The 25,000-nt window shown below is 43.9% G+C and overlaps 1 protein-coding gene across 1 annotated transcript in view; it reads left to right on the plus strand.

Moving 5' to 3' along the window:
• Positions 1-6,507: 6,507 nt before the first annotated feature.
• LOC308083658 (uncharacterized protein) overlaps positions 6,508-25,000 on the plus strand; it is a gene marked incomplete at both ends in the record, with an annotated part of 37,319 nt that continues 18,826 nt past the window's right edge. Inside the window, 1 exon segment of the mRNA XM_080425975.1 lies at positions 6,508-7,163. Coding sequence (XP_080282101.1) covers positions 6,508-7,163 — 656 coding nt within the window.

The following is a 25,000-nucleotide window of genomic DNA, read 5'->3' on the forward strand; positions in this document are numbered from 1 at the left end:
ACTATAGATACTAGATTAAGGACTGGTTATTCTGTTCTTTAGAGAGAGCCTCAAGCTCTCCCAAAACTGATTATTTATCCTGTGCTTTCTTGTAGGCAATGTAGATGGAGATTAAAAGACTTGCAAAGCACTACTGGAAATACCCAGAGGGGGGATGAATTTATGTTAAGCCTTGTTTAAACCTCCCCCCTTGCCTTTGTTAAATCTTCCCATAAATAAACTGTTTTATTTGCTCCAAGAAACTGACTCTGTTGTGGGATTTTTGGGAAACTCTTCCAGGGTTTTCCAGTCAGCCCCCACGACCAGCAGAATGTGTTTGTTGTGTACCAGCAGGATATGGCTGTGTACCAGCAGAATATTGTCTGTGTACCAGTAGGATATTGTCTGTGTACCAGCAGAATGTTTTGTGTACCAGATGTTAAACAGAACAACACGCCTGCTTCTGTTTTTTATTTTTCTATTTTTTTACCATAAGCCAATTAACTGTGCCTGCTTCCGTTTGGATCCACCCCCCCCCCTCCCCTCCTGTCTTTCTTTTTCTCTCCATTTCTTTCTCTCCCTCTCTGCCCGTTTCTTCCTCTCCCCCCTCTGGTTCTTTCTGTCCTTCTCTCCCCGTCTGCCCTCCATTGTTAATTTGTCTGTGTCTTTCATGTGGCAGCCGTTTCCTAAGCTGCCCCCCCCCCCACCCCTTCCTCTGTTTTTTCAATGTCAGATTGATGAGCTTTACAGGGAGGAAATGTAATAAACAACATTGCTTAATTGGTTATTGTAGGTACAAACAGTTAATATAAAGATTTTAACATGATATTAATGAGGTCCTGCACCACCTCAAGCCCCTGGTGAGTACAAGTACAAGTACACGTTCGGTATTCAACATTAAAAAGTAAAAGTACAAAGGTATTGGCATCAAAATGTACTTTAAGTACCAAAAGTAAAAGTAGGCTCTAGGCATTATGCAGAAGGTCCCATTTCACAAGTTTTCAAACCTATACAATGTATAAAAATCCTTTGAAATAGTCGATCTGCGACGCGTTGTGAGCTTGTAGATCGTCTATTTTCAAAATGCCAAAGTATATAGGTCTGAAGTGGTTCTGTAATAATAATCAAAATCTACAAAGTAGTGACTTGAAGGTTTTCAAATAATTATAGTGGAGTAAAAGTACAATATTTGCCTTTGAGATGTAGTGGAGTAGAAGTACAATTATTGACAATTGGGGGTACTCCAGCAAAGTAAAAAATATTGTACTTAAGTACAGCACTTGAGTAAATGTACTTAGTTACTTTCCACCACTGTTCAACACCATCCAGATACTCCGACTAGCTGAGAAGCTCTCAGTGACGGTGGACCACGGCCTGGTGGCCTGCATTATGGACTACATCAGCAGCAGACCACGTCAGACAGTAGGGCAGCCTGTCTGATGTGCAGCTATGAGCAACACTGCTGCTCCCCTGGGAACTGTGCTGTCACCTGTTCAACTTCCACTTTAACTGGAGTACGTGCCACCTACAGTAGTTGTCCGACTCCTCCATTGTCAGCTGTATCACGGATGACATGAGGAGGAGAAAGCCCTGGGAGAGTTTCGTAGGGTGGTTCCTTCTAGCACATTCCCCATTGCTGCTAATGATACCATACCTGCCTTAAGAGGTTTATCACACCTGCTGTTCTACCTGTACTCTAACTGGATGTTTTATCTTACGTGTTGTGTCACACGTTCTGTAGTCCCTCCTCTGCACGACATCATTAGAGCCAGCAGGGCCGGATGTCTCCCAGGTGTGAGTGATCCCAATCAGCCCAGCTGCTCCACATCGCCATCAGGGCTGCTGAGAACTGGCGCCCAACGATTGAACGTTGCCTATAGACGAATCCACAGACGCGCTGCCTGTAGGCAGCCATAGCTGCGGTGTCAACGCTCCACACCGCGACACCGCAGCAATGGCCGCCTACAGGCAGCTATACACGAATCCACAGAGCGCTTCCCTGTAGGTATGGCTCCGCCCCTTTAGGTAGCGCCGCCATTACTGCGGTGTCAATATCAGTCAGCTGCTACTACGCTGAGTGCGGTGATATTGACACCGCAGTAATGGCGGCGCTACCTAAAGGGGGCGGAGCCATACCTACAGGGAAGCGCTCTGTGGATTCGTGTATACAGGCAGCGCGTCTGTGCTAGTCTATACTGTGGTCAGTTTAGCTAGCTCCACCCTCTCTCCTCTCCACCACTGCTCCTTCTACCCACTCTTTGGATTCCCAAACCCTCTCACCATCCATAGGATCACCCCTCACACTCAGACCTCTACCGTCCCAACATAACCTTTTTTGATTTAATAAAGACCCTGTTTCCTTGTTCCTGTGTCTTTGCCTTTGGGTTCCTGGCACATTTGACTGCACACTCACTAGTCTGTACCATCCGAATAAAGGTAGAAAAGACCCCAAAAATATCTTTAAAAAAGAAAAGAGGCCCCTAAACTCCCATCACCATCCAAGGTGAGGAAGTGACAGCTACAGGTAGGCTGCTGCCGGGCCACTCTCTGGCCTCCCCACCCCTCTCCTCTCCTCTCACGTCCTTTCCTCTCTTCTCCCATCCTCTGCTCTCTCCTCTCCTCTCCTGTCCTCTCCTGTCCTCCTCCTCCTCCTCCTCCTCCTCCTCACTCAGTTGAAGATGTATAGGCCTACTGTGTTAGGAGGTCAGGTGTATCTACTCCCAGCAGATGTAGTGGGGTTGACAGTCTCTCCAGGCAGAGTGGAGGCAGAGGCATAGTAATGGCAGCCTTCTCTCTCTGGGGTATTGTAGTCTCAGGAACACATTCAGCCACTGACTGATCTTTCTTCGGCTCACCACAAAGTGACTTCAGTCCTTTGTGCCAGTATAGCCCTCAGACTCCACTGCCAAGATTGACCCCGATATGAGAAGACCTGCATTGTCTGTCACTGACTTATGGGTACTGACTCCCGCCATGTGGACTGAAGCACTTGCACAAGGAGATTGCTGAGCCTCTGTCTGTCACAGAATGTAGCCTATATATTCACTTGTCGATAGGCTGTACACAAATCCATTCTTATATTAGATTATAATCTATTGTGGGCTACATAATTCATTCAGCTTTGATAGTCTTCCAAAAGGGCTACTGTGGATATACAGATGAATTCAGTCATTCAGAGGTCCAGTGCTCAACACATATCCAAAGCCATCAGGCAGCATTTGATTTAATTCTAATTCTTAATTTAAGGAATTCTTGGTTTTATCTTATTTTGACTATTTTGATCTTATCTGTACCTCTCCTGTGTTTCAGTCTCACCGACACCTGAATTTCCATCTGGCAATCCATGCATCTGATCTAATCTTATTTTATGTTATCTTAATTTCAACAAAACGATCAAAACAGAACAATGAAATAATGGCAGCAATAGGCTCTATATTTACACAGCAGCCATATTGGAAGGAAATTGGGCCTCTTCCTTACTTCCTTCACAGGTGTTACCAATGATACTAATGAAGACTCTGTTCCACAATGGTTCTCAAACTTTTTAATTTCAAGGACCCCCATAACTCTGAGAGTGTACAAATGGAACCAAATGGACCCTTATGGGTCCATTTGGTTCCATTAGTACACTCTCAGAGTTACACACCCGTAAGGGGCCATTTGGAACCCCCTCGGAACCACGAGGGTCCCTGGACCACACTTTGAGACCCACTGGTGTCTCCATGTGAGCCAACATGCTCAACATCAGCCCCCTGACTCTGTTTGACCATGAATGGAACTGTGGAAATGGAATTAGTATTATTCAACACCTGTTGAGGAAGTAATTAAGAAGGGGCCCAATTTCTTTCCTATATGTAGATCAATTATTTGTTTACTAACATTGAGACTGGATGCACAGGTGATTGTTTCATGGAATCAATTCTCAACCTGTTGTTTCGGGGTGTGCGCACCCCAACCCCCTCTTGTGTGTTGGCTAGTGAAGCGCGCCCTAGCGAGACCTGATAGAATGGGTTACATTTGGAGCCGGTATGACGTTTGGAGCCAGTGTGACGTCGTCTGTTAAGGGGTCTATATGGCTGCTGCTGTGCATAGCGCCTATTGTGTGACAGGAATTGTGAATAAGGAAACTAACAGACGCCCCTTTGAGTCTGGGAGCAGATGACGCGCGACCCCGTACCTCCAGCCCCCAGAACCACGGTATATATTATAACTCTATGCCCCACCTCCACCTGTGATGGCCGCGTGCGTGCTGGCCGGGAACGATGATGATGATGATGATTATGGTGGGGATGATGCGGGTGCCATGGCAACAAGCCCGATTACATGCCGATCAGCCTTTAAAAAAGCTCTCTCTCCCCATTTCCTGTCAATCTACACTTTATACTATCAAATAAAGGCAGAAAAAGACCCCACAAATATCTTGGTATAAAAAAGGGAGAAAAAATAAAAGCTTATTTATTTATTTCATATAATGCGTTGCGCGCTCGTTGTGGATGTGGACGCACGAGATCGGATGTATTTAATTGAAGTGCTATTCTCGTCTGTATATAATACCCTTTTATAGCCTAGATTTAATATGAGGAGGTAATCGATGCAACTGGTTTATAATCGATGTCTGGATGGATGGATGGATGGAACAGGAACGTTCAACAAGTTCTTTTCTCAGCCTGATGATTGGCTTGAATCCAGAGATTATTTTCTTTTCATTGTTTTAACTGCGGACACGTTTCTACCAACAAAGGAGGAATATTAATCGCATGTTAAATTGTCAATGAATGTAACGGGAGAGACGATAGAAAACGGCGTCGCTCTGTCCTCCTCCGGTCCTCAGAGAAGACAATATGTCATCCTCATGACAAAGTGACAGTCGATCGGTAGTGAACGGGCGATAGAATTATAGGCTAAAGGATCGGGACATTTCGGGAGATTTTGAGGCTTTAAATCCCAAACAAAATCTGTATTTATACATTCAACATCGGTGCCGTGACAGCTCTCTCTGTGTAGCCGCTCCGTGCGACTTCTTTAAATCCGTCTTTTTTCACCCGTGCGTCTCAGGATGAAAACACGTTCCTGCCGTTTGTTTGTTTGTTTGTTTGTTTGTTTGGACTGGAAATGAAGAACGTGCCTCTGAGGATTCCCTGAAAATATGGGGTAAAAAAAAGAAATACGTGGATAAAGTTCACTTTCATGTGTCTTCTTTGTAGTTTATTTAATTGTGTCAGAGAATGAATCGGCGCGCCTCGGAGTCTCTGCGCGTCTCTGTGCTTATCTGTGTGTGCGTCCGTTACAGGACCGACCGTTACAGGACCGTCCGTTAAAGGACCGACCGTTAAAGGACCGACCGTCCCTTTCTCAGAAACCGACTCAAGTGTCCTTGTCATTCATCCACCCGTGGATGAATGTCTCTCTTTCCTCACCCTCTCTATCTCCCTCCATCACCTCTCCCTGGCTCTCTCTCTCCCTCCATCACCTCTCCCTGGCTCTCTCTCTCCCTCCATCACCTCTAGCTGGCTCTCTCTCTGCCTCCATCACCTCTCCTCCCTGGCTCTCTCTCTCCCTCCATCACCTCTCCCTGGCTCTCTCTCCCCCCGGTTCAAACCGTCCCACAGTTACATAATGACACGCGGTGACAGCAACGGAGAACCCCAGCGGGGTGAGTGGGTGAATGAATGGCTCCGAGGCAGTGATTAATTATAAGCCATTAAAGCTCCTTATTGGGTCGTCTTGAGAGAGAGAGAGAGAGAGAGAGACAGACTGGGGGAATTCAGTGCCCAAAGATGCCGGGCGTCAGTGCGCGGTGGTGGTACCCGGCTGTGATGGGGAGGAGAGGCAGGGCCTCGCCTCCAGAACAACGCTTCAAGGACGCCGAAGGAGGAATGAGTCAGAGAGTCCTGTAGTAGAGGACACAAACCAAACCCAGTCTCACACAACGCACACCAGAAAGGAGGAGAGAGACAGACAGACAAAGTGTGTGAGAGGAGTGCACCGCCGCTGGCGTCACATCAGGGGTAGAAGGAGGAGAGAGGAGCGGGGCTTTGTTGTCTCCTTCCTTCCGAGGGCACCGGGTGTGTCAGTGATGATGAGCTGACCGGACCAATCGCAGCGTGAGCGCTGTCATTAACCTTCATTTAGACACAAACAGATTAGTTGTAGGCAGTTTTCCAGACGTCTGGAGGAACAGCTACAGGTAGGCTACTGCCTGGCCACCCTCTCCTCTTCTCTCCCATCCCCTCCTCGCCTCTCCACCCTCCTCTTCTACTCTCTCCACCCTCCTCTACTACTCTCTCCTCTCCTCTCCTCTCCTCTCCTCTCCTCTCCTCTCCTCTCCTCTCCTCTCCTCTCCTCTCCTCTCCTCTCCTCTCCTCTCCTCTCCACCCTTCTCCTCTCTACTTCTCTAATATTCACTCTCCTCTCTTCTGCTCTGCTCTCCTCCAGTCTCCTTTCCTCTCCTCTTCCAGCCTCTCCCATCCTCTCCTGTCATCCCCTCTCCTCCTCTTCCTCCTCCTCCTCCTCCTCACTGAGTTGGAGATGGATGGAGTTTTGGGAGGTGTATCTACTCCCAGCAGCAGTGGAGGCGACAGTCTCTCCAGGCGGAGTGGGGGTGAGTCTAAGAGGCGTAGTAAAAGCAGCCTTCCCTCTCCGGGCTATCGTCTCTCCCAGGCATCGCTGGAGGGGGAGAAGGGTCCGGCGGGGGGCCCCGAGGGGCCGGGGATGTCCGCCCGACGCCGCCTCTCCATCATGAGCTCCTCCACCCGGGACGGGGTCCTCCCCTTCCGCTCGGGGGCGACGCCCACCACACCCATACCGCTCCCCCCGCCGCCACAGGGCCGCTCGGTGGGCTTCGCCTCCTCGCGCGCCGCCCTGGCCTCCACCTCCTCCTCTGCCGGCACGGGGGTGGTGGTGGTCGCCACCGGGCCGGAGACCACCAACACCACGGCGGCCGGGACCCCCGACGTGGGGGGAGGGGGCATGGGGCTCTTCGGGATGGGGATGGGCCTGGACGGAGAGGACTACAGCTACTCCAACCAGAGCACCTTCATCCAGAGACAGTTCGGAGCCATGCTGCAGCCCGGGGTCAACAAGTTCAGCCTCCGGATGTTCGGATCGCACAAGGCTGTCGCCATGGAGCAGGAGAGACTCAAGTCTGCTGGAGCCTGGATCATACATCCATACAGTGACTTCAGGTACACACGCACGCAGATACTCTCTCTCACTCTCACACACACACACACACACACACACACACACACACACACACACACACACACACACACACACACACACACACACACACACACACACACACACACACACACACACACACACACATTTTAACAATATATTCATGTCCACATAAAGGAGAGCATACTAGGACACACATATTAAAGGTACAGTTAAGGTTACATTCACAAAATCAAGGCATATGTCTTCATGACACAATAAGCAGATGTACAAGCTCGTGAGCTTGTATATTTGTTATTTTTGAATCGCTAAACGCTAAAATCTGAAATGACACAAATGCTTTCCCGGTTTTAATGGGATAAGTAACTGCGTCTCCGCCATATGTGGCGGCTACCAATTATGAGACACACACTTGTAGATTTTATTTTTATTTTTAGTATGCGACAGCGGTGCACAACTAAAAATAACAAATTTTGTTGAAAGTAAGCCTAACTCCCCAAACCTTTTTTTAACCATAAAACAAAAATTGTTCTTGTGAGGACCAGGGAAATTGTCCTCACACAATCTATTTCTCAGATTCTATATATAGAACACAAGTGTAGTAACCCCCCCACCCCCGCTCACACAAACACAGACACACACACGCACACGCACACGCACACGACGCACACACATACATTGTCACACTCACGACTGACAATTACAGCAGATACGGAGCAAAATCCTGCCAGCGTCTAACAGGCATTATTACATTGTTTGAACATGGTTTGTGGATTTTAACAGAGGATGGAGTCCTCAACTAATAAATCAGCAATTATGTCATGCCTTGCAATGTATGTACATGCCGTTGTACACGTATCATCAGTCACTTAGAGTATGACAATGAGACAGGGATTCAGTGACTGGATTATGTTCATGTGTTAGGCAATCAGAGAGAGAGAGAGAGAGATATTGAGACTGGTCGGAAATTTGTAATCTGGCTTTAACTGTAAAAATGACTATATCCTCATCAACAAAAAATCCTATTTATTGAATGTGAGACAGTATGATGAACAGCAGGGAGACAGGCTAGTTTTCCCTGTTGTTACTATAAACCGGTTCAGTGTTGTTCTTGTAACTTTACAAGGCACCTCTGGCGTTACATGTTCAGTATCACCATCGGAGACTAATGGGATCAGACAGTCAAGTCTGGCATCCTCAGAATCTGTTGTGCTGAATTCACACCAGCAGAGGGAATTCACTGCCATGTTCTGAGAAAGCAAAGGGAGCATGGCATGAGGTGGAGCCTTTTTTCTTTTTGAGGCAGGGGGGCCCCCCCTACCTCGGGGCTCCACGCAAGTGCCTAGTCTGCCTAGTGCAAATATCCGCCCCACACACCCCCTTTTTATTGCATTTTGTGAATGACTGCACTAGGGACATTTGCTCACAGCTGCTGGTGTGAATTCATCGTTACGGTGCAAGACACACGACCAGTCTAGGAATACCACAGTTCTTACACAGAGGTTAATAACATCAGAACAATCTGCCCACACTCCCCAAAACCGATAAGAGTGAGAGTCCAAATTGCCATTGGGTTTCCCTCTGAAACCCAGGAAACTTGGCCCCTCCTCCCATGCCAGGGGGAATGGTTCTCAAAGTGGGGTCCAGGGACCCTCAGGGTTCCATCCAAATGAACCCTTACAGGTCTGTCACCCTGAGAGTATACAAATGGAACCATTTGGTTTCATTTGTACACTCTCAGAGTTATGGGGATCCTTGAAATGAAAACGGTTTGAGAACCAGTGCCTGTCTCATGTCCAATAGGCTGCACCAACGCTCCTGATTTCGTGTATAGAGGGGCGGGTGTATAGAGGCGCAGAGAGATTGCGCCTGATCCCATTGGTTCACCGATCTGTCCGTCAACCCCCGCCCTGTTAACACAACATTACGAGCGACGCCCACTGCACTCTGGTTGGTTGGAGAAATGAAACACTTCCTATACCGGGTACACCGACGCGTTCCTCCAGGCTTTAATTTTTTAGCAAAACTAAACAAATAAAAGTCTGGAGATCGAGGCTACATGTCCAAAAACAGAGAAGCTCTTGCAAAGCTTCCTGACAGTCCTATCATCACTGTTCAGCACAGTGATCCAATGGGACAGCCTTGCCCTTGTGGCATAGTAAATCCAGTCCTGTTTGGACTTGAAATATAATGTCCCTGGTAGTATGAGTATACAGTACATAATGTCTCTGGTAGTATGAGTATACTTAATGTCTCTGGTAGTATGAGCATAATGTCTCTGGTAGTATGAGTACCAGACAATTAAAGCTGCCCGATCCGCGCCACAGCCGTAGTGTTGGACATACCCACCTCCGCCCCCTGAGACGTGCCCTATCCCGTCCTAGCCCAGAGGTTAACCTTAATATGGCCCTGTTTAACACCAGATCAATCGCACATAAATCTTTTATTCTGAATTACCTTTTTACTTCACGTCACTTGGATATTATGTTTTTAACGGACACCTGGACCCAGGCTGGCGAGTGTGTATCTTTCTCCGAACTGCTGCTTCCCCCTGATTGCACCTTCTTCAGCTCCCACTGGTAGCCTCAGTGTTCAAAGCCATTCACAAATGCCAACTGATCCAATCTGAAGCCAGCTACTCCAGCTTCGAACTGCAGTCCTTTGAACTGAATTTGTCATCCCCTATTTTTTGTCCGGTGATATACCGCCCTGCCCCCAAATACAACAATGACTTCATCAATGATTATAGTGACTTTCTCTCTGGAATTATGAAATATGACCACATACTTTTATCTGGTGACTTTAATGTTTATGTGTGTTGTGAGTCGACCCTTAGTCAAGGACTTCCTACAGTATGTCTTTTGGATTGTGTTAAGTCCCAGTCCGTCACTGTCCCGACTCACATAAAGGGCCACACGTTGGATCTTGTTCCGTTTTCCCCATTGTATTGTTCCCCATATCTACAACCATCTCCGATCATATTCCCATTTTATTCATTGTTTCTATTCCCTGCTCAAAGTTTATAGGGCCCTATTTTCGCCGGTGCCTTACCCATTATCCCTAAACTTCTTTGCCATTTTTTACTATTTAAAAAAAAAAAATCAAATAGTTCAACTAGGCGATCTACATCGACACGTTGTGAGCTTGTAGATTGGCTTTTTGAACTATTTGAAAATGTTTTTAAAAATAGTCTTCTGTCTTCTTGGCTATTTGAACTATTTCAAAATGTTTTTAAAAATATCTTCTGCCCCCGCACGCCGCTCGCGTGCGATTAACCCCTCAACTCCATCACAATTCTCTGCCATTTTGAATGCTTCATTGCTTTACGCCTTAGATGACAGTGGTGATGTCAGTTCAGAGATACTAATTTCTATGTTCAACCTCACATGCACCAAGATTCTGAATTCCGTTGCTCCCCTCAGGATCACACGCACAAGGCACTTTCTGAGCGATGGCTCAATGACTCAAGCCGTGCTCTCAGACACGCATGTGGGCAAGCAGAGAGAAAATGTCAAAACGATAAACTTCATGTCTCACTAGAGATCCTATGTTCTTTTTTTTTTTTTTTTTTTTTTTTTATCCCGCGATTTTTGTAACCCATATTTTTCACCCGGTGCCAATTTCCTAAGTGATCCTGGGCGCTACACCAGCCCTGCACCAGTCCCCCACAGTAGGGAGGCCAGGGCCGAGCTCATGCTTCCTTCAGGCATGAGAGCCAACTGACCTTCTTGTCACCTGACAGGGGGGAGTTTCCCTGGTTGGACGTAGCACGTGGAAGGAACACGTTATTCCAACCAGTTCCCTTCCCCTCCATCAGGCGCCCCGGCTGTCATGGGGGAGGCGGTATAGCGACCAGGATTACTACATGTTTTTGTGAGGGTATTAATAACTACCCTAGGAGACACGGGGAGAACATGCAAACTCCACACAGAGTAGGCCCTTTCGCCAACCCCACCTAGGGTATGGGCGCTGATGACGCGGAGGAGAAGACACGCCCCCAGCGCCCACAGCGTCCCCGGCGGGAATCGAACCCAGGACCTTCTAGCTGTGAGGCGACAGCGCTACCGACTGCGCCACCGTGCCTCCTTCCTACGTTCTTTTTAATGTGTTTAATTCCCTCATAAATCCCTGCACTATACCTCCTTTTGTGCCATCACCCACTCTCTGTGAGTTTTTTAAAACATTTTTTATCACTAAAAACGTCATCCAAATCTACCTGCCCCTCAAGTCAAACCACAACAATCCAGATTACAATTCACTACAGTTACTGCAGGACTTCCTGGCAGACATTAAGTCCTGGATGGGCTTTCACCTTAGACTTTTAGCCAAGATTAAGCCCTATCTCTCTCAGAATGACGTTGATAGGGTTATCCACGCATTCATTTCATCCAGATTAGACTACTGTAACTCTCTGTATGTCGGCATCGATCAATCACTGCTTAGGCGCTTGCAGCTGATCCAGAATGCCGCTGCCCGTCTCCTCCCCGGAAAAAAAGAAGCGAGACCATATCACTCCAGTCTTGGCCTCGCTCCATTGGCTCCCTGTCCGCTTCCTAATTAATTTAAAGATTTTAATGCTTGTTTTTAAAATTCTAAATGGGTTGGCTCCCCCGTCCCTTGCAGATCTCATTTCCGACCACTCTCCATCCAGAGCCTTGAGGTCGGCCGACCAGCTGCTGCTGGAGGTGCCAACGACCAGGCTAAAAAACAGGGGTGACCGGGCCTTTGTGGCGGCTGCCCCCAGGCTCTGGAACAATTTGCCCATACACATCAAAGCTGCCCAGTCGATAGTTATTTTTAAATCTTTTATTAAAGACTAATTTATTCTCCCTGGCCTTCAGTGACAGCTGATGGAGCCCTGTTTTCCCTTACTGGTGCTAATGTTTGTTTGTGTTTATTTCATTCTTTGCTTTTTGTCTTTAACCTGTACAGCACTTTGGTGCACCTGGTCATGTTAAATGTGCTATATAAATAAAGTTTGAGTTGAGTTGAGTAGGAGTATAAATACTCATACTACTCATACTCTGGTAGTATGAGTATAAATACTGTCTCTGGTAGTATGAGTATACATAATGTCTCTAGTAATATGAGTATAAATACTGTCTCCGGTAGTATGAGTATACATAATGTCTCTGGTAGTATGAGTATAAATACTGTCTCTGGTAGTATGAGTATACATAATATGTCTCTTGTAGTATGAGTATAAAAACTGTCTCTGGTAGTGTGAGTATAAATACTGTCTCTGGTAGTATGAGTGTTCAGTCGAAACCAGTTCCTCAACAAGCAAACTATTTTATCATTCAGTTCACACAGTGTTTTGACCATTAAATGAACTTGGGGATTTTTTGTCTTTGAATTTCACACAGCAGAGGCTGTCGAACAGCTTCCACCAGGTCAGTCATTTCATGGAGGCCGCGGGGGCCATTGTCCTCGTGCCCCTTCAGTTTGGCCTTATGCCCCTCAAGAAATTGCTGGCCCTGAGGCCACACAGTGGCCTTGATGCCCCGGCCGCACCACCCTATAGCTGATTCCTCCTCTGCCTACTGTCAATACCGCTTTTTAGACACTAGTGTAGAGATTCAGAATTCTTTAACTCCCCCTGACTCCCCATCTTCAAATAAGTCCAGTGACTAGTCTAGAGTGTGTACGAACTTTTGACTTTTGTAAAAAGTCAAATTATTGGCTTAGGAATGCGACAAAAACTAAAAAGTCTCCATGAATTCAAGGCTTCATGGGGTGTGTAATTGATAGAAAATAAGTAATTTCTTGGGTGAACTACTCCTTTAAAATCTTTGTTTTATTTGATGGCTTTGCTGCCGTCGCATTTGACCTTTGTGCCCTCAAAGAATGGAACACCAAAGGCCAAGTGGTCCTGTCCCTAAAATGAAATTCCAGGCCAGGTCTTCACATCTTACAAAAATGTCCTAGTTTAGTTCCACAGTTAAAAAAAAAAAGTAGAGAAAATAGCAGATCTACAAGCATAACTCTCTTTCTATGTCGTCCTCAGACGAGCCCTCGATCAGCTGCTTTCCGCACAAGCATCTTTTTTTGTTGTTGTTGTTGTTGTTGTTGTTGCTTTGTAACCCTTTTCCTCCCCAATTTAGTCGTTATGCCAATTATTTCCTCCCCACACACATTTCTGTGTGTTGTCCAGGGCAGGAATTTCAGGGGGGCCACGAAGGCCATTGTGGCTCAGTTTGGCCTTGTGCCCCTCAAAATAAATGGCATGCCCTGAGGCCACAGTGGCCTTAATGACCCAGCTGACCACTTTCTCCTCTGTCTCTTTCTTGTCAACACGTAGACACCAGTGTGTTTTATTTGAGATTCTGAATTCTTAACTTCCCTGAGTCCCCATATTTAAACCAATCCAGTGACTTTGATTTGTTTTATTTGATGGCCTTCCTGCCCTGGCATTTGGTCTTTGTGCCCTTCAAACATGGACAACACCAAAGGCCAAGTGGCCTTGCCCCTAAAATGACAAAATTCCAGGCCTGGTGTTGTCACTGCTGTAGTATCCCACTGACTCACCTGCCAGTCCACTGGGAGGACGTAGAGCGTCCGTCCTACTCCTCCCGCCCAACACTCCCTGCTGACAGGTGCCACCCCAGCCCCCATTTAGTGACAAATATCACCCTCCCTGCCCGGCTTCCCTTCCCCGAACACAGGCCAATTGTGTTCGTTTAGACCGGCATATTTCTTTAGTACATCCACGTAGGTGGGTGTGGGACGTCCTCTTGATCGATTGCTGTGCGTTGATTCCCACAGTATAAGCTTTTTGGCCGGGGGTTCCCGGTGTCAATGTCAAGTGATATAAAAGTGTCGTTATTCATTGTACAATGAAGTACGTCTAGGGCTTGAGTTGTTATAACTCTGTCCGTTCAGCTGCTGGGTTAAATTCTCAGGTGAGTGTGTATGTCTCATACCATACACACGTGTGGGATTTGAGTTCATTCCAAACCCCGGTCTTCTGATTTAGACTGATACCTATTGATATCTATTTCCTTCACTATATCTCAGAGAACAGCTCATTTTAGTCTGTAATATGAGCACGAATTCTCAAACTTTTTTTAATTTCAAGCAACCAATCAAAATGTACTTAAAGTACCAAAAGTAAAAGTACTAAAATGTTTAAAAATAGCAGATCTACAAGCCCACAACACGTCGCGATGCGACGTGTTGTAAGCTTGTAGATCGGCTATTTTCAAATAGCTAGGTATAAAATAGGGCTAAAGTGGTTAATGTATGTTTTAGAATGTAATATTTTATATCTTTAAATTAATAGTAACTAAAGTTTTCAAATAATTGTAGTGGAGTAAAAGTACAATGTTTGCCTCTGAGATGTAGTGGAGTAGAAGTAAAAGTATAGACAATTGGAAATACTTCAGTAAAGTAAAAGTACCTCAAAATTGTACTTAAGTACAGTACTTGAGTAAATGTACTTAGTTACTTTACACCACTGGACATTAGGCCACAGATTCCCATAACTCTGAGTGTACAAATGGTTCCATTTGGTTAACTCTCAGAGTTACATACAGACCTCTAAGAGTTCATTTGGTTCCTATTGTAACTATCTATGATTTAGCTTATGACCTACCCTGGAACCCCCTCAAGGACCCCTGTGGGTCCCCGGGCCCCCCTTGGAGAACCACTGTACCAGACTGGAGAACATGTTCTTCATTACCCTAGGCTCTCCTCCCTGCGATGCCAGCTGCACATCATCAGCATAGAGCCATGTACAGGCTTAGAGAGGAAACCACAAGTCACTCAACCACTTAATCCTCTGATTGATGGCAATTAAGTTAATGGCACTCCGAGGACGAGCTGTTTTGATGTCCTCTTGGAGAGGAGTCTGTAAGTAGTTTTTCCAACAGATGACCTGAATGGACTATAAATATATCTATCTATAAATTCTTCCTTCACATTTTGGTTGTGTGTTGCTGACAGCCCCAAAGGGACTGACTGCAGTGTCCAGTGTGAAGTGAAATCAGACAGATCAGAGGACCTCTGATCTCTCTCTCTCTCTCTCTCTCTCTATATATATATATATATATATATATATATTATATATATATTAACAAGAGAGATGGAGACACACACATACAGAGAGAGAGAGAGAGAGAGGGGGAGGGGGGAGAGGGGGAGAGAGAGAGAGAGAGAGAGAGAGAGAGAGAGAGAGAGAGAGAGCTACTCAACACTTAAAGTAAGTGTTGAATTGCTCTCTATGCCAATATAGCAAGTGTTTGTTCTGGAACAGGGGTGTCCCCGTCTCTCCGACCCTCTCTACAGAGAATACATTTCTAGGTTGAGATACCAATGTTATCCAATTCAGGAGAGAGAACTTATACAGGATTCAGGTTAAACAGGGGAAATTGGAAGTGATGAAACAGAACAAAAACAAAATGGGCAGACAGTGGACCTGGCTGGAACACAATAAAAGTGAAGCTGATGAATGATCTTTGTGGGGAGAACCAGGGCACTAGAACAAGGAGAGAGAGAAGGGGGGCGGGGTAAACTGATTGTTATTTCAGATGATCTTTTGATCTTCTATGCTGTCACAGACAAGCAGTGTATTTACTCACTTGTTTGGGAATCGCTGGGGCCAAGTTGGTTCTTCTGTATTGGGTCTCATGTCCAAAACCCTAACTTTTCTGGAAATGGAAAAAAATAGAACTTGTGTTCCAATGGAGCAAATGTAGTTATTATTTACAAGCTCTTTTCTCAATATAAAAAAAAAAAAACCCCACAGACACACTTAACAACTTTTTTTTTTTTTTCTAAAATAGCAAAAATAGCAGATTTACAAGTTGCAACACGTTGCATCATGACTCGTTGAGTTTTTGGATTGGCTATTTTTGCTACTTTTGCGTGACACTGTAGTATGACGAATTAGGACATTCATTTACGGAGAAAAAAACTGATTGAAATATATAGACTCAAAGGTTTCCACTGGTTTCATACTTGCATTTCGGGTGCTCGGGTGGCGCAGTGGTAAAGTATCTGCTCGCTACCGCGGAGGTTGTGGGTTCAAATCCACCTCGGCGCATCCGGCTTTGTCGAGCGTCTATCTATACGAACACTACTGGCCCGTGTGCGGGAGAGGGAAGCCGGGCGGGGAGGGCGTCTCTGCACGTACTCCTACAGGCTGGGGCGGCACCTGTCAGCAGGGAGTGTTGGGCGGGAGGAGTAGAACGAAGGCTCTATGTCCTCCCGGTGGGGGCTCCTCACTGGCAAGTGAGTCAGTAGGATACAACAGCAGTGACAACTCAGAAATGTGTGTGGGGAGGAATTAATTGGCATAACGACTCAATTGGGGAGAAAAAAAGGGGTAAAAACAAGAAAAAAACAATTGCTTTTGGATACAGTCAGCAGTGGAAGATGGTGTTGAAAGTGTTTGTCAGAGTGGAAACATTCTTAGAATCCGCGCAACGTATTTCAGCGACGGGAATCAATCAATGCAGATGCAAAATAGCTGTTTCTAATAGACACACGTGAAGTCACTTACTGTATTCAGGCGTATCCATTCAATGCCTGAATGGCATTGAGTGTTCAATCCGGCGTGCATACACTCACGCACACACACACACGCACATGCTCTCGGTGTGTGAATGTGTGTGTGTGAATGGTGGAATGTATCGTAAAGCACTTTGGATAAATGCTCCATAGAAAAGCAGACCATTTTGCCAGTTCTATATTATTATATTAGTTGCCTCAACTTCAGTGGCTGACACAGAACCAGACTGTGTAGACCTTGTCAGGGGAATTGCGTTGCCAGGCAACAGTTTGGGTCCAAGATTATTTCCTGTCTGCTGCTGATATTCACAAACACGGCAACAGGAAATAGACACAGGCCAATTTAGACTGTTATTTATGTTGTCAAAGTGTGAGAAGGAGGTCTAATTCGGGTGGAGCAGAACCACAAGCAATAAGAAACCTTCTAAGACAGGGGTTCTCAATGTGAGGCATGGGGACCCACAGGGGTCCATGAGGGGGTTCCAGAGGGTCCCCAGCTAAATCAACCAAATGGACCCTTACGGATGTAACTCTGAGAGAGTACAAATTGAACCAAATGGACCCTAACAGGTCCATTTGGTTCCATTGTATGCTCTCAGAGTTAAATAAGGATTTTGTACTAAATGCGGGCCCATGTCCCAGTCATATCAAACTGATGTTCCTTGAAAGGGTTGAGAATCACTGTTCTAATACAAATATGATGTATTATAGTTATGTAGACATACAGTAACTGAAACAGGTGGTGGAGACTGTAGGTGGAGAGATGGAGGAGTGAGAGACAGGTGGAGAGGTAGAGGAGGAGAGACAGACAGAGAGAGATCATGGTGCACAGAGGGCAATGTGAAGGCGACCAGCCAGCTACTAAAGCAGTCTTCTAGAGACAGAGTATTCCTACTCCGTCTGACCATCTCTAGCTGAGAGACAGACAGCGTAGGAGAGTCAGACAGTAGGAAAGCTGAGAGGGAGAGACAGTGTCATGGAAATTTATAAATAAGTAAACACTCTAAAGAACAAACCAATGTATACAGATATTGCCTTTTAAGTTTACCCCAGTCTGTGACTCCACCCTGCTTTTCAAGACTGGCTGGCACCTGAATTTAAGTAATGCAAACAATGTGTATTGAGACTGTCTGTTCTCACCGTCTTCTCGTGTCATGTGTTAATGAAGAAGGTGTCAAATTTGACTATGAAAGTACCTTGAAGAAATTGGGTTACACCCCACCCTGAAGGGGTGGAGACTGGGTGAAGCCTATTTAAGTATGTGCTGCCCATTGCTTTGATTGAGTCAGCTAGTATGTACCATTGATGACATGTACGTTGGCTCCACTGTATTATAATACCTTTAAACTCTCTCATACTTTGGAAATGTAATTCTTGTCTGTCTCATCATTATTGTGTTATGAGTGCTCCAAACAGATTCTGCTTTCACATTTGGAAGTCCTACGCCGACGATTTTTGGACTGGGTTTGCTGCTGTCGGTGTTTGGCAGTACAGTGGAGGGGTATCCTTTGCTTTGGAGGCCCAACCAGTCTTTCGCTGTTCAGCCAATCACCGCAGTAAGTGTCTTGTTAGTGGGGAATCTGTTTGGGTGTACTAGTGGGAGACATTGTTTCAGTTTTGAAGTATTAGTGATGAATTGTGATCACCATAGGCTTTTTGATGGTCTATACGTAGGGAGACTGAAGGGTCTCGCCTTCATGCGCATGACACAGGTTAGAGGGACTTTGCTTGATTTTTTGAATACAGCCTTGAGGATACAATATATGAAAAAATGGAGGCTGTGGACGTGTTTTAATCTTTTAAATTTGTATTCTTGGTGGAATGTTTTTTAGTGTTGCCGATTAACGTCAGTCGGAGAAACGCAGTAATCATAAGCCGACACAATCAAACCGTTAGGAGGTCATGTTTAGTAAGGTTGTGTAAATGCGTTCAGTGACTCTTTTTAGTTTTTGCATGTATTTGTATAGAAGTTAATCAATCAATCAAACGGTCGCCGGCTGTCTGTTCAGGGGGACTTTTGTCCGGCCTGCGGGTCCGGTTGTACAGAGTTACAACAAAGCTAGCACAGAATGAATGGTTTGTATGAGTTGTGTGTGTGCGAGTGTTGTTTATTGTTATGTTGTGTGTACAAGAACAGCACAATTACCTTTTGATCAAGGTTAAGGATCCGCATCTGTAAGTACATGGATTTTTTTAAAGGCCTGTCGGGACGGACCGAGGCCTCGAGAAAACCGCTATTCTGCTGTCTTGAAAAGGAGGGGTACTGAGTAGCTTAAAATTCGAAGTGAGTATTGAATCCTTTTGTTATGGTAGCCTGTTAAATAGTTAACAGGAGATAGATAAATCGTTTTAGATAGATATGAAAATGAAATAGTATATAATAATAATAGGTAGGAATTTCTAGATGAAAAGAGTTTTAGTGTCTCAGCTTCTTTCCTTCGCAGTAGGTGGTCGACACTTGGAATTAGGTGTTGTTGAATTAAGCCCTGAACTTTTGGCTACTATGGTGATTAGATTAACCATACATGTTGACACTACAATGGAAGTGCCATTATTTTTAGGGATGAGTGATTGAAAATGTGATTTCAGGGTCTGGGTTGAGGATTTCTGCTCCATTGGGACGCCATGGCAGCAGGAATCCGACATTACCAATATGGGTTTCTTTTCTGAGTTTTGGGCGTGTGGGAAAGTTACTCTCGATAATGTTGTTTCCTTCCCAATTTCTTTTAGGATCGGTGTCGTTCTATGGGAGGCTAACATAATGTTTTGATGTGATTTCATGTTGTTGTACTGAGTGTGTTTTATCCCACGTGTATTTTGTGACTAATGGCACAACTAACAAACTAATTGATAACTGACCTATTGAGACATGCGTCGTCGAATGTATTATTTTTAATTTTCTGGTAGCCGGGAACACTGGACTTTCCAAAAATCAGAAACACGGGGGGTAATGTATGTATTTTGATTGTTTTAATTGTTTATTCTGATTTGAAGTATCCTAGTGCTTTTCCTACTGAATAATTGAGCATAAGGGCTGTGTAAACATATGACATGGTGTCTGTGTGTGCTTATATTTATATTGAATGATGCTAATTCATGTCATGTTTTATTCTGTTTCTCTTTAAGATGTTTTTGTAGTAAATGATTGCTTCTCTCTTAGTGACACAGACACAGGACTGCAGGACCACATCACTAAATAGCAATATTAATTTAATTAATTGTATGGTAATTGGTAACTAGTATTGGTTTGAGAATGGATTTCTAAACGTGAAGTAAGATTAGTTTACTATAGCCAGTGGAGTGCCTCTAAAATAAATTCCATACATGTGGTTTAGTTAGGGTATGTTAAATAATGTTATTGTGAGTGTTTATTCGCAGGTCCACTTATGAACGGCAGTGGAACTGTTCTGAGAGAGGAGGAATTGGAGATGATGACAACGTGCTAAATATCTCTACGGCTTGTGTGGTATTGAGTATCGTGGTTTGCTATAACACAGTGATATGTTTTTTTCGTATGCTATACTATTTGAAAAGATTTCATCTAACCCTATATATCCCTGTGTGTAATAGATTTTGGCTGAATGTTGAAATTATGCCCGGCTCTGGCTCTGAATGGGAGTTTCTAGAATTCTGTGATTTTGCATGTATGAACCCTTGTGAAGATGAGATTATTTATACATCTTGTGTTTCTTTTACAGAAATGGAGTGTGTGCCTTGAGGGACAAGGAAGCGCTCTGAAACGCTGAATCCTGAAGGTTTGGGAGGAACGGAGTTCTGGATTGGGATGAGATGATCGGTTGGCTGATGCCAGGTGGAGTGGACGCAGATGCTATGAGGTCTTTGAGCTGACGGGGGGCTACAAGCTTAGCTTGTATCAACCTGGAGTGTCGTTTTTGACCGAATGGGCCTGTGGGACACTGCGACGTGAGAGACTGGACAATTTTGGATGGAGGCTTTCCTGAGCTGAAGATTTTCTGTTTTTCATGTCAAAATGTTTTTGAGGAAGTTCTCCTGCGCACAGGAGCGCATGACATTTGGTTGTTAAATGCTGTTATTAAATGTATCCAGTCATTTTTATGAAGTCGCCCTGGAGGAATGATAAAAAGGGGGCTGCAGCTGAATTTTCCTAGTGCAAGAAAAAGAAACTCTAGGTTTTTCGCATCTGCCTGGATGACGTTTACTGTTCACATTATGCATTTTTTTGTTTTCTGTCTCGCAATCTCAAGAGTTCTTTAAATGTTTAAATCAGGGAATGTCATGGAAATTTATAAATAAGTAAACACTCTAAAGAACAAACCAATGTATACAGATATTGCCTTTTAAGTTTACCCCAGTCTGTGACTCCACCCTGCTTTTCAAGACTGGCTGGCACCTGAATTTAAGTAATGCAAACAATGTGTATTGAGACTGTCTGTTCTCACCGTCTTCTCGTGTCATGTGTTAATGAAGAAGGTGTCAAATTTGACTATGAAAGTACCTTGAAGAAATTGGGTTACACCCCACCCTGAAGGGGTGGAGACTGGGTGAAGCCTATTTAAGTATGTGCTGCCCATTGCTTTGATTGAGTCAGCTAGTATGTACCATTGATGACATGTACGTTGGCTCCACTGTATTATAATACCTTTAAACTCTCTCATACTTTGGAAATGTAATTCTTGTCTGTCTCATCATTATTGTGTTATGAGTGCTCCAAACAGATTCTGCTTTCACAACAGAAAATGGGAAAGCTGAGATGGAGACAGTTAAAGGACAACTTTGTTTTTTTACAACCAAGGTTTATATTTTAGCTTGTAATTAAAGTAAATAAAAGACGAGTGTTCTTTTTATTTCATTTACTGCTTTCTATAGTTTTAGCTGTCTGGTGGCTAAATATGCCTTTTTTACAGAATAAAAAAGCTCCTGTGGTCTTTGATGGCCAGATATGAGTTATTGGGGGCTAGAAGAGCTACTGTAAATAATAATAAAGAAAACACCAGGTTATTGTGTAAAATTGCTAAAACTATAGAAAGCAGTACATTTTAAAATTTTAACACTCATCTTTTATTTACTTTAATTACAATCTAAAACATAAACCTTGCTTGTAAAAAAAACAAAGTTGTCCTTTAAGGAGAGACAGACAACAGGACAGCTTAGAGGGAGACAGTGTAGGACAGACAGAAATTAGGAAAGCTAAGATGGTGACATTTGGACAAATCTGATTTGGACAGATTTTAGCTTTGATGTGCTTTGGAATGAGCCTGTTTTCAAATCTAGCTGCATTGTAATGCCTGGATTTGTCCAATGGTTTTCGCATGTGGTGTTCAAGTGAATATTGTCAGGGTGACATTTTCCACTTGAGCCCTATATACTTTGTTGTATGACAAGTAGCAAAAATAGGTGACCTAGAAGCCCCCAAAGCGTTGTGAGCTCTGTCTTTGAAAATACAAACATTGGGAACATTTTCTTCACTTTTTTAAATTTTATTTTACCAAAATATGGAAGCCAGCTGGCTTGATGAACCTAGGTTGATGCCAGGGTTCCAACCCTGTGCAGAAATCTTTTCACAGTTTGCCTGGTGACACACTTCTCCACCAGTTTTCCAGCCTGTTATAATGTCCATCTTCAGAGATAATACCGGTCTTATCTGTTCCTCCATGATCGAACAAGAGCTGTACATCTTGTAATCTTTCTGCTACTGGGACTTTGAATTCCCCCTTCAGTGCCTTGGTGATGGCTGTCCAAAAGCCTTACTTTAGAAAGGTCTTATTAGTACTTTTCATTTGGAAAATATTTATAAACCCACTGACTGCAGACTTAAAGACTTTCGATTACTGGTATTATTCTCATTGTTCCAGATCTGTCAGACAGACTGAATGGTGCAATTAGTAAAGTATATTCTTAGTATAATCTATGAAATATTTTATAGCTTTATATTTGGGTTATTTCCTATGTATTTAAAGCAGCACTATGTAACTTTCCTCTTCTAACCCGGATTTGAACCCGGTTTCCTGCGCTGACATTTTTACCATTGACCTATAGAGCCTGCCTGCTTGCTCTGGGATAAATTGAATATTTACCATCAGGTAAAAAATGGTGTCAGATCCTAAACATGACCTTTGATGACAATGATTGAAAATGCACAAGGCTGCACTCTCTGTGACATACAGTATATCAATTTCAACAATATAAAGTTACACATTACTGTGTGTGTGAGAATTGTGAGAGATTGGACAGGATCGTCATTTACGCTTTTACTATTTGTACAGTATTTTACTGACAGACCGTGTCACTGTGATAACGGTAAACACAGGAAACAGCCCTTAGGCAGAACTGTATCATGCAGCTGTATGGGGAATTGCAGTGCAGTCTGTCTACGACGTAGACTCTACGTCATCCCGTGGCATTCCTGTGTCAGGTCACAGATTACCATCCACATCACTGTTATCTCCCCTTCTTTAGTGAAAGTCAAGATAAACCTGTGAGAAATACATCAATTCAGGACACAAATAGAAATGTATTGAAAGTATGCTTGAGAGATTATGACACCTGGTTCAACCATTTTGCCTGTGATGACTTCTTCAATGCCTAGATGTTTTAATCAACATGACATATTGATAATGTAGGAAACGGCAGATAATTGTATATTTTCATGAATGTGACAAAGCATTTGCAATTTGTTCAAAAGAATGATAAATTGCTTTCATGATTTTCACAAGTGAATAGAGGATGTGGAGGTTGAAGAAGTAGTTTTGAGAATTTCAGTTTTGAGAAATGTACCAAAAGCAACAGAAAAACGGCATCACATTATTGTATATAATTATTGTAAATGAAATAGTTATTACATTATGAAATGAAATGCTTTGTGTTGAACGGTCGAAGAGTCAATTTAGGCATTTAGCAGACACTTTTAACCAGAGCGACTTATAAGTGTGAAATCAGAGTAAATGTCATGAACCCTAGTCAACAAATGACAGGGTAATTTGTCACAGAAGTAGAGCACAAAGAAAACGGTGTAGTGCTTCAAAGAAACTATAGGATACCAGATAAACATTGAACCATAGCATCTGTCTAAACAACATGCTATCTAAGCAAATAATCAAGCAACACAACACATAGTAAATAGTAGTAGATGTGAACAAATATTCTTAACATTTGTGGTGAAGCAAAGACGTGAACAATAACCAACATATCTGCATGGCATCTATCAAAAGAAAGGTGACAAGGTGACATCCCAACAATACTTTCTCAAGACAGACAGTTGATTTTCACAATTTCAAATGCTCCTGTCAAACAATCTTTACTTTGAAAGCTCTGAGTCGAAAATAAAGTGGCTGTCCTGCCCGCACTCCCCCCCCCCCCACACACACACACACACACATACACACACTTCCGTTTCAGCATGTACACTTGCGTAAATAATTCCTGCTAACCAACTTAGTCAAAGTCTACAGTAGTTATCTAGCTGCTTAGCAGAAATCAAAATTGAAAAGTGTATATTAAAGGTACGGTAAGTGATTTACTTTGGTTAAAATAAGTGTTAAATAGCTCTATATTCTGATAGTACTCATTGCTAGAGAGTGTTTGTTCAGTAAAAGGAGTCTCCCATGTCTCTCCAGCTCTTTATTAAACAGAAAATGCATTTTCAGTGCTCTCTCTTGATTGGCTTAAATTGTGTCACCTATACCTGAAAATGTACTATATTCTGTTTACTAAAGAGCTGGAGAGACCCCTGTGACCGAACAAACACTCCGTAGCAATGATTACTATCAGAATATAGTACTTTTTTAACAAAAAAAAGTATATACCAAAAAATATCACTTACCCTACCTTTAATATATTAAACATTATGAACACTGTGTGTCCTTATTAGTCCAATACCCTTCCAGTCTGAAGAGCAAATGACAGCTTCCTGTTCTCAACAACGGGGCCAAATTACAGACTCTCTGTAGCATTGAATGATTGTGGACGAGATAGTCTGGCCTTGAGAGACTATAGTCCCACAAGCACTTCATAGAGGAAGAGAGGGTTAATCAGGATATGTGTTCCAGGAGACTGTTGAAGTGAAGAGGAAATTGAATGGACACACACACACACACACACACACACACACGCGCACACACACACACACACACACACACACACACACACACACACACACACACACACACACACACACACACACACACACACACACACACACACACACACCGATGGTAAGATAGACACACACACACACACTCACAAACTCTCACTGATAGCATCAGTAATCTCCAGACAGACAGACAGACAGACAGACAGACAGACAGACAGACCGACAGACAGACAGACAGACAGACAGTCCACAACAATA

This window comes from Gymnoscopelus braueri, assembly GCF_963280865.1.
Source record: "Gymnoscopelus braueri genome assembly, chromosome: 4".
Lineage (NCBI taxonomy): Eukaryota > Metazoa > Chordata > Actinopteri > Myctophiformes > Myctophidae > Gymnoscopelus > Gymnoscopelus braueri.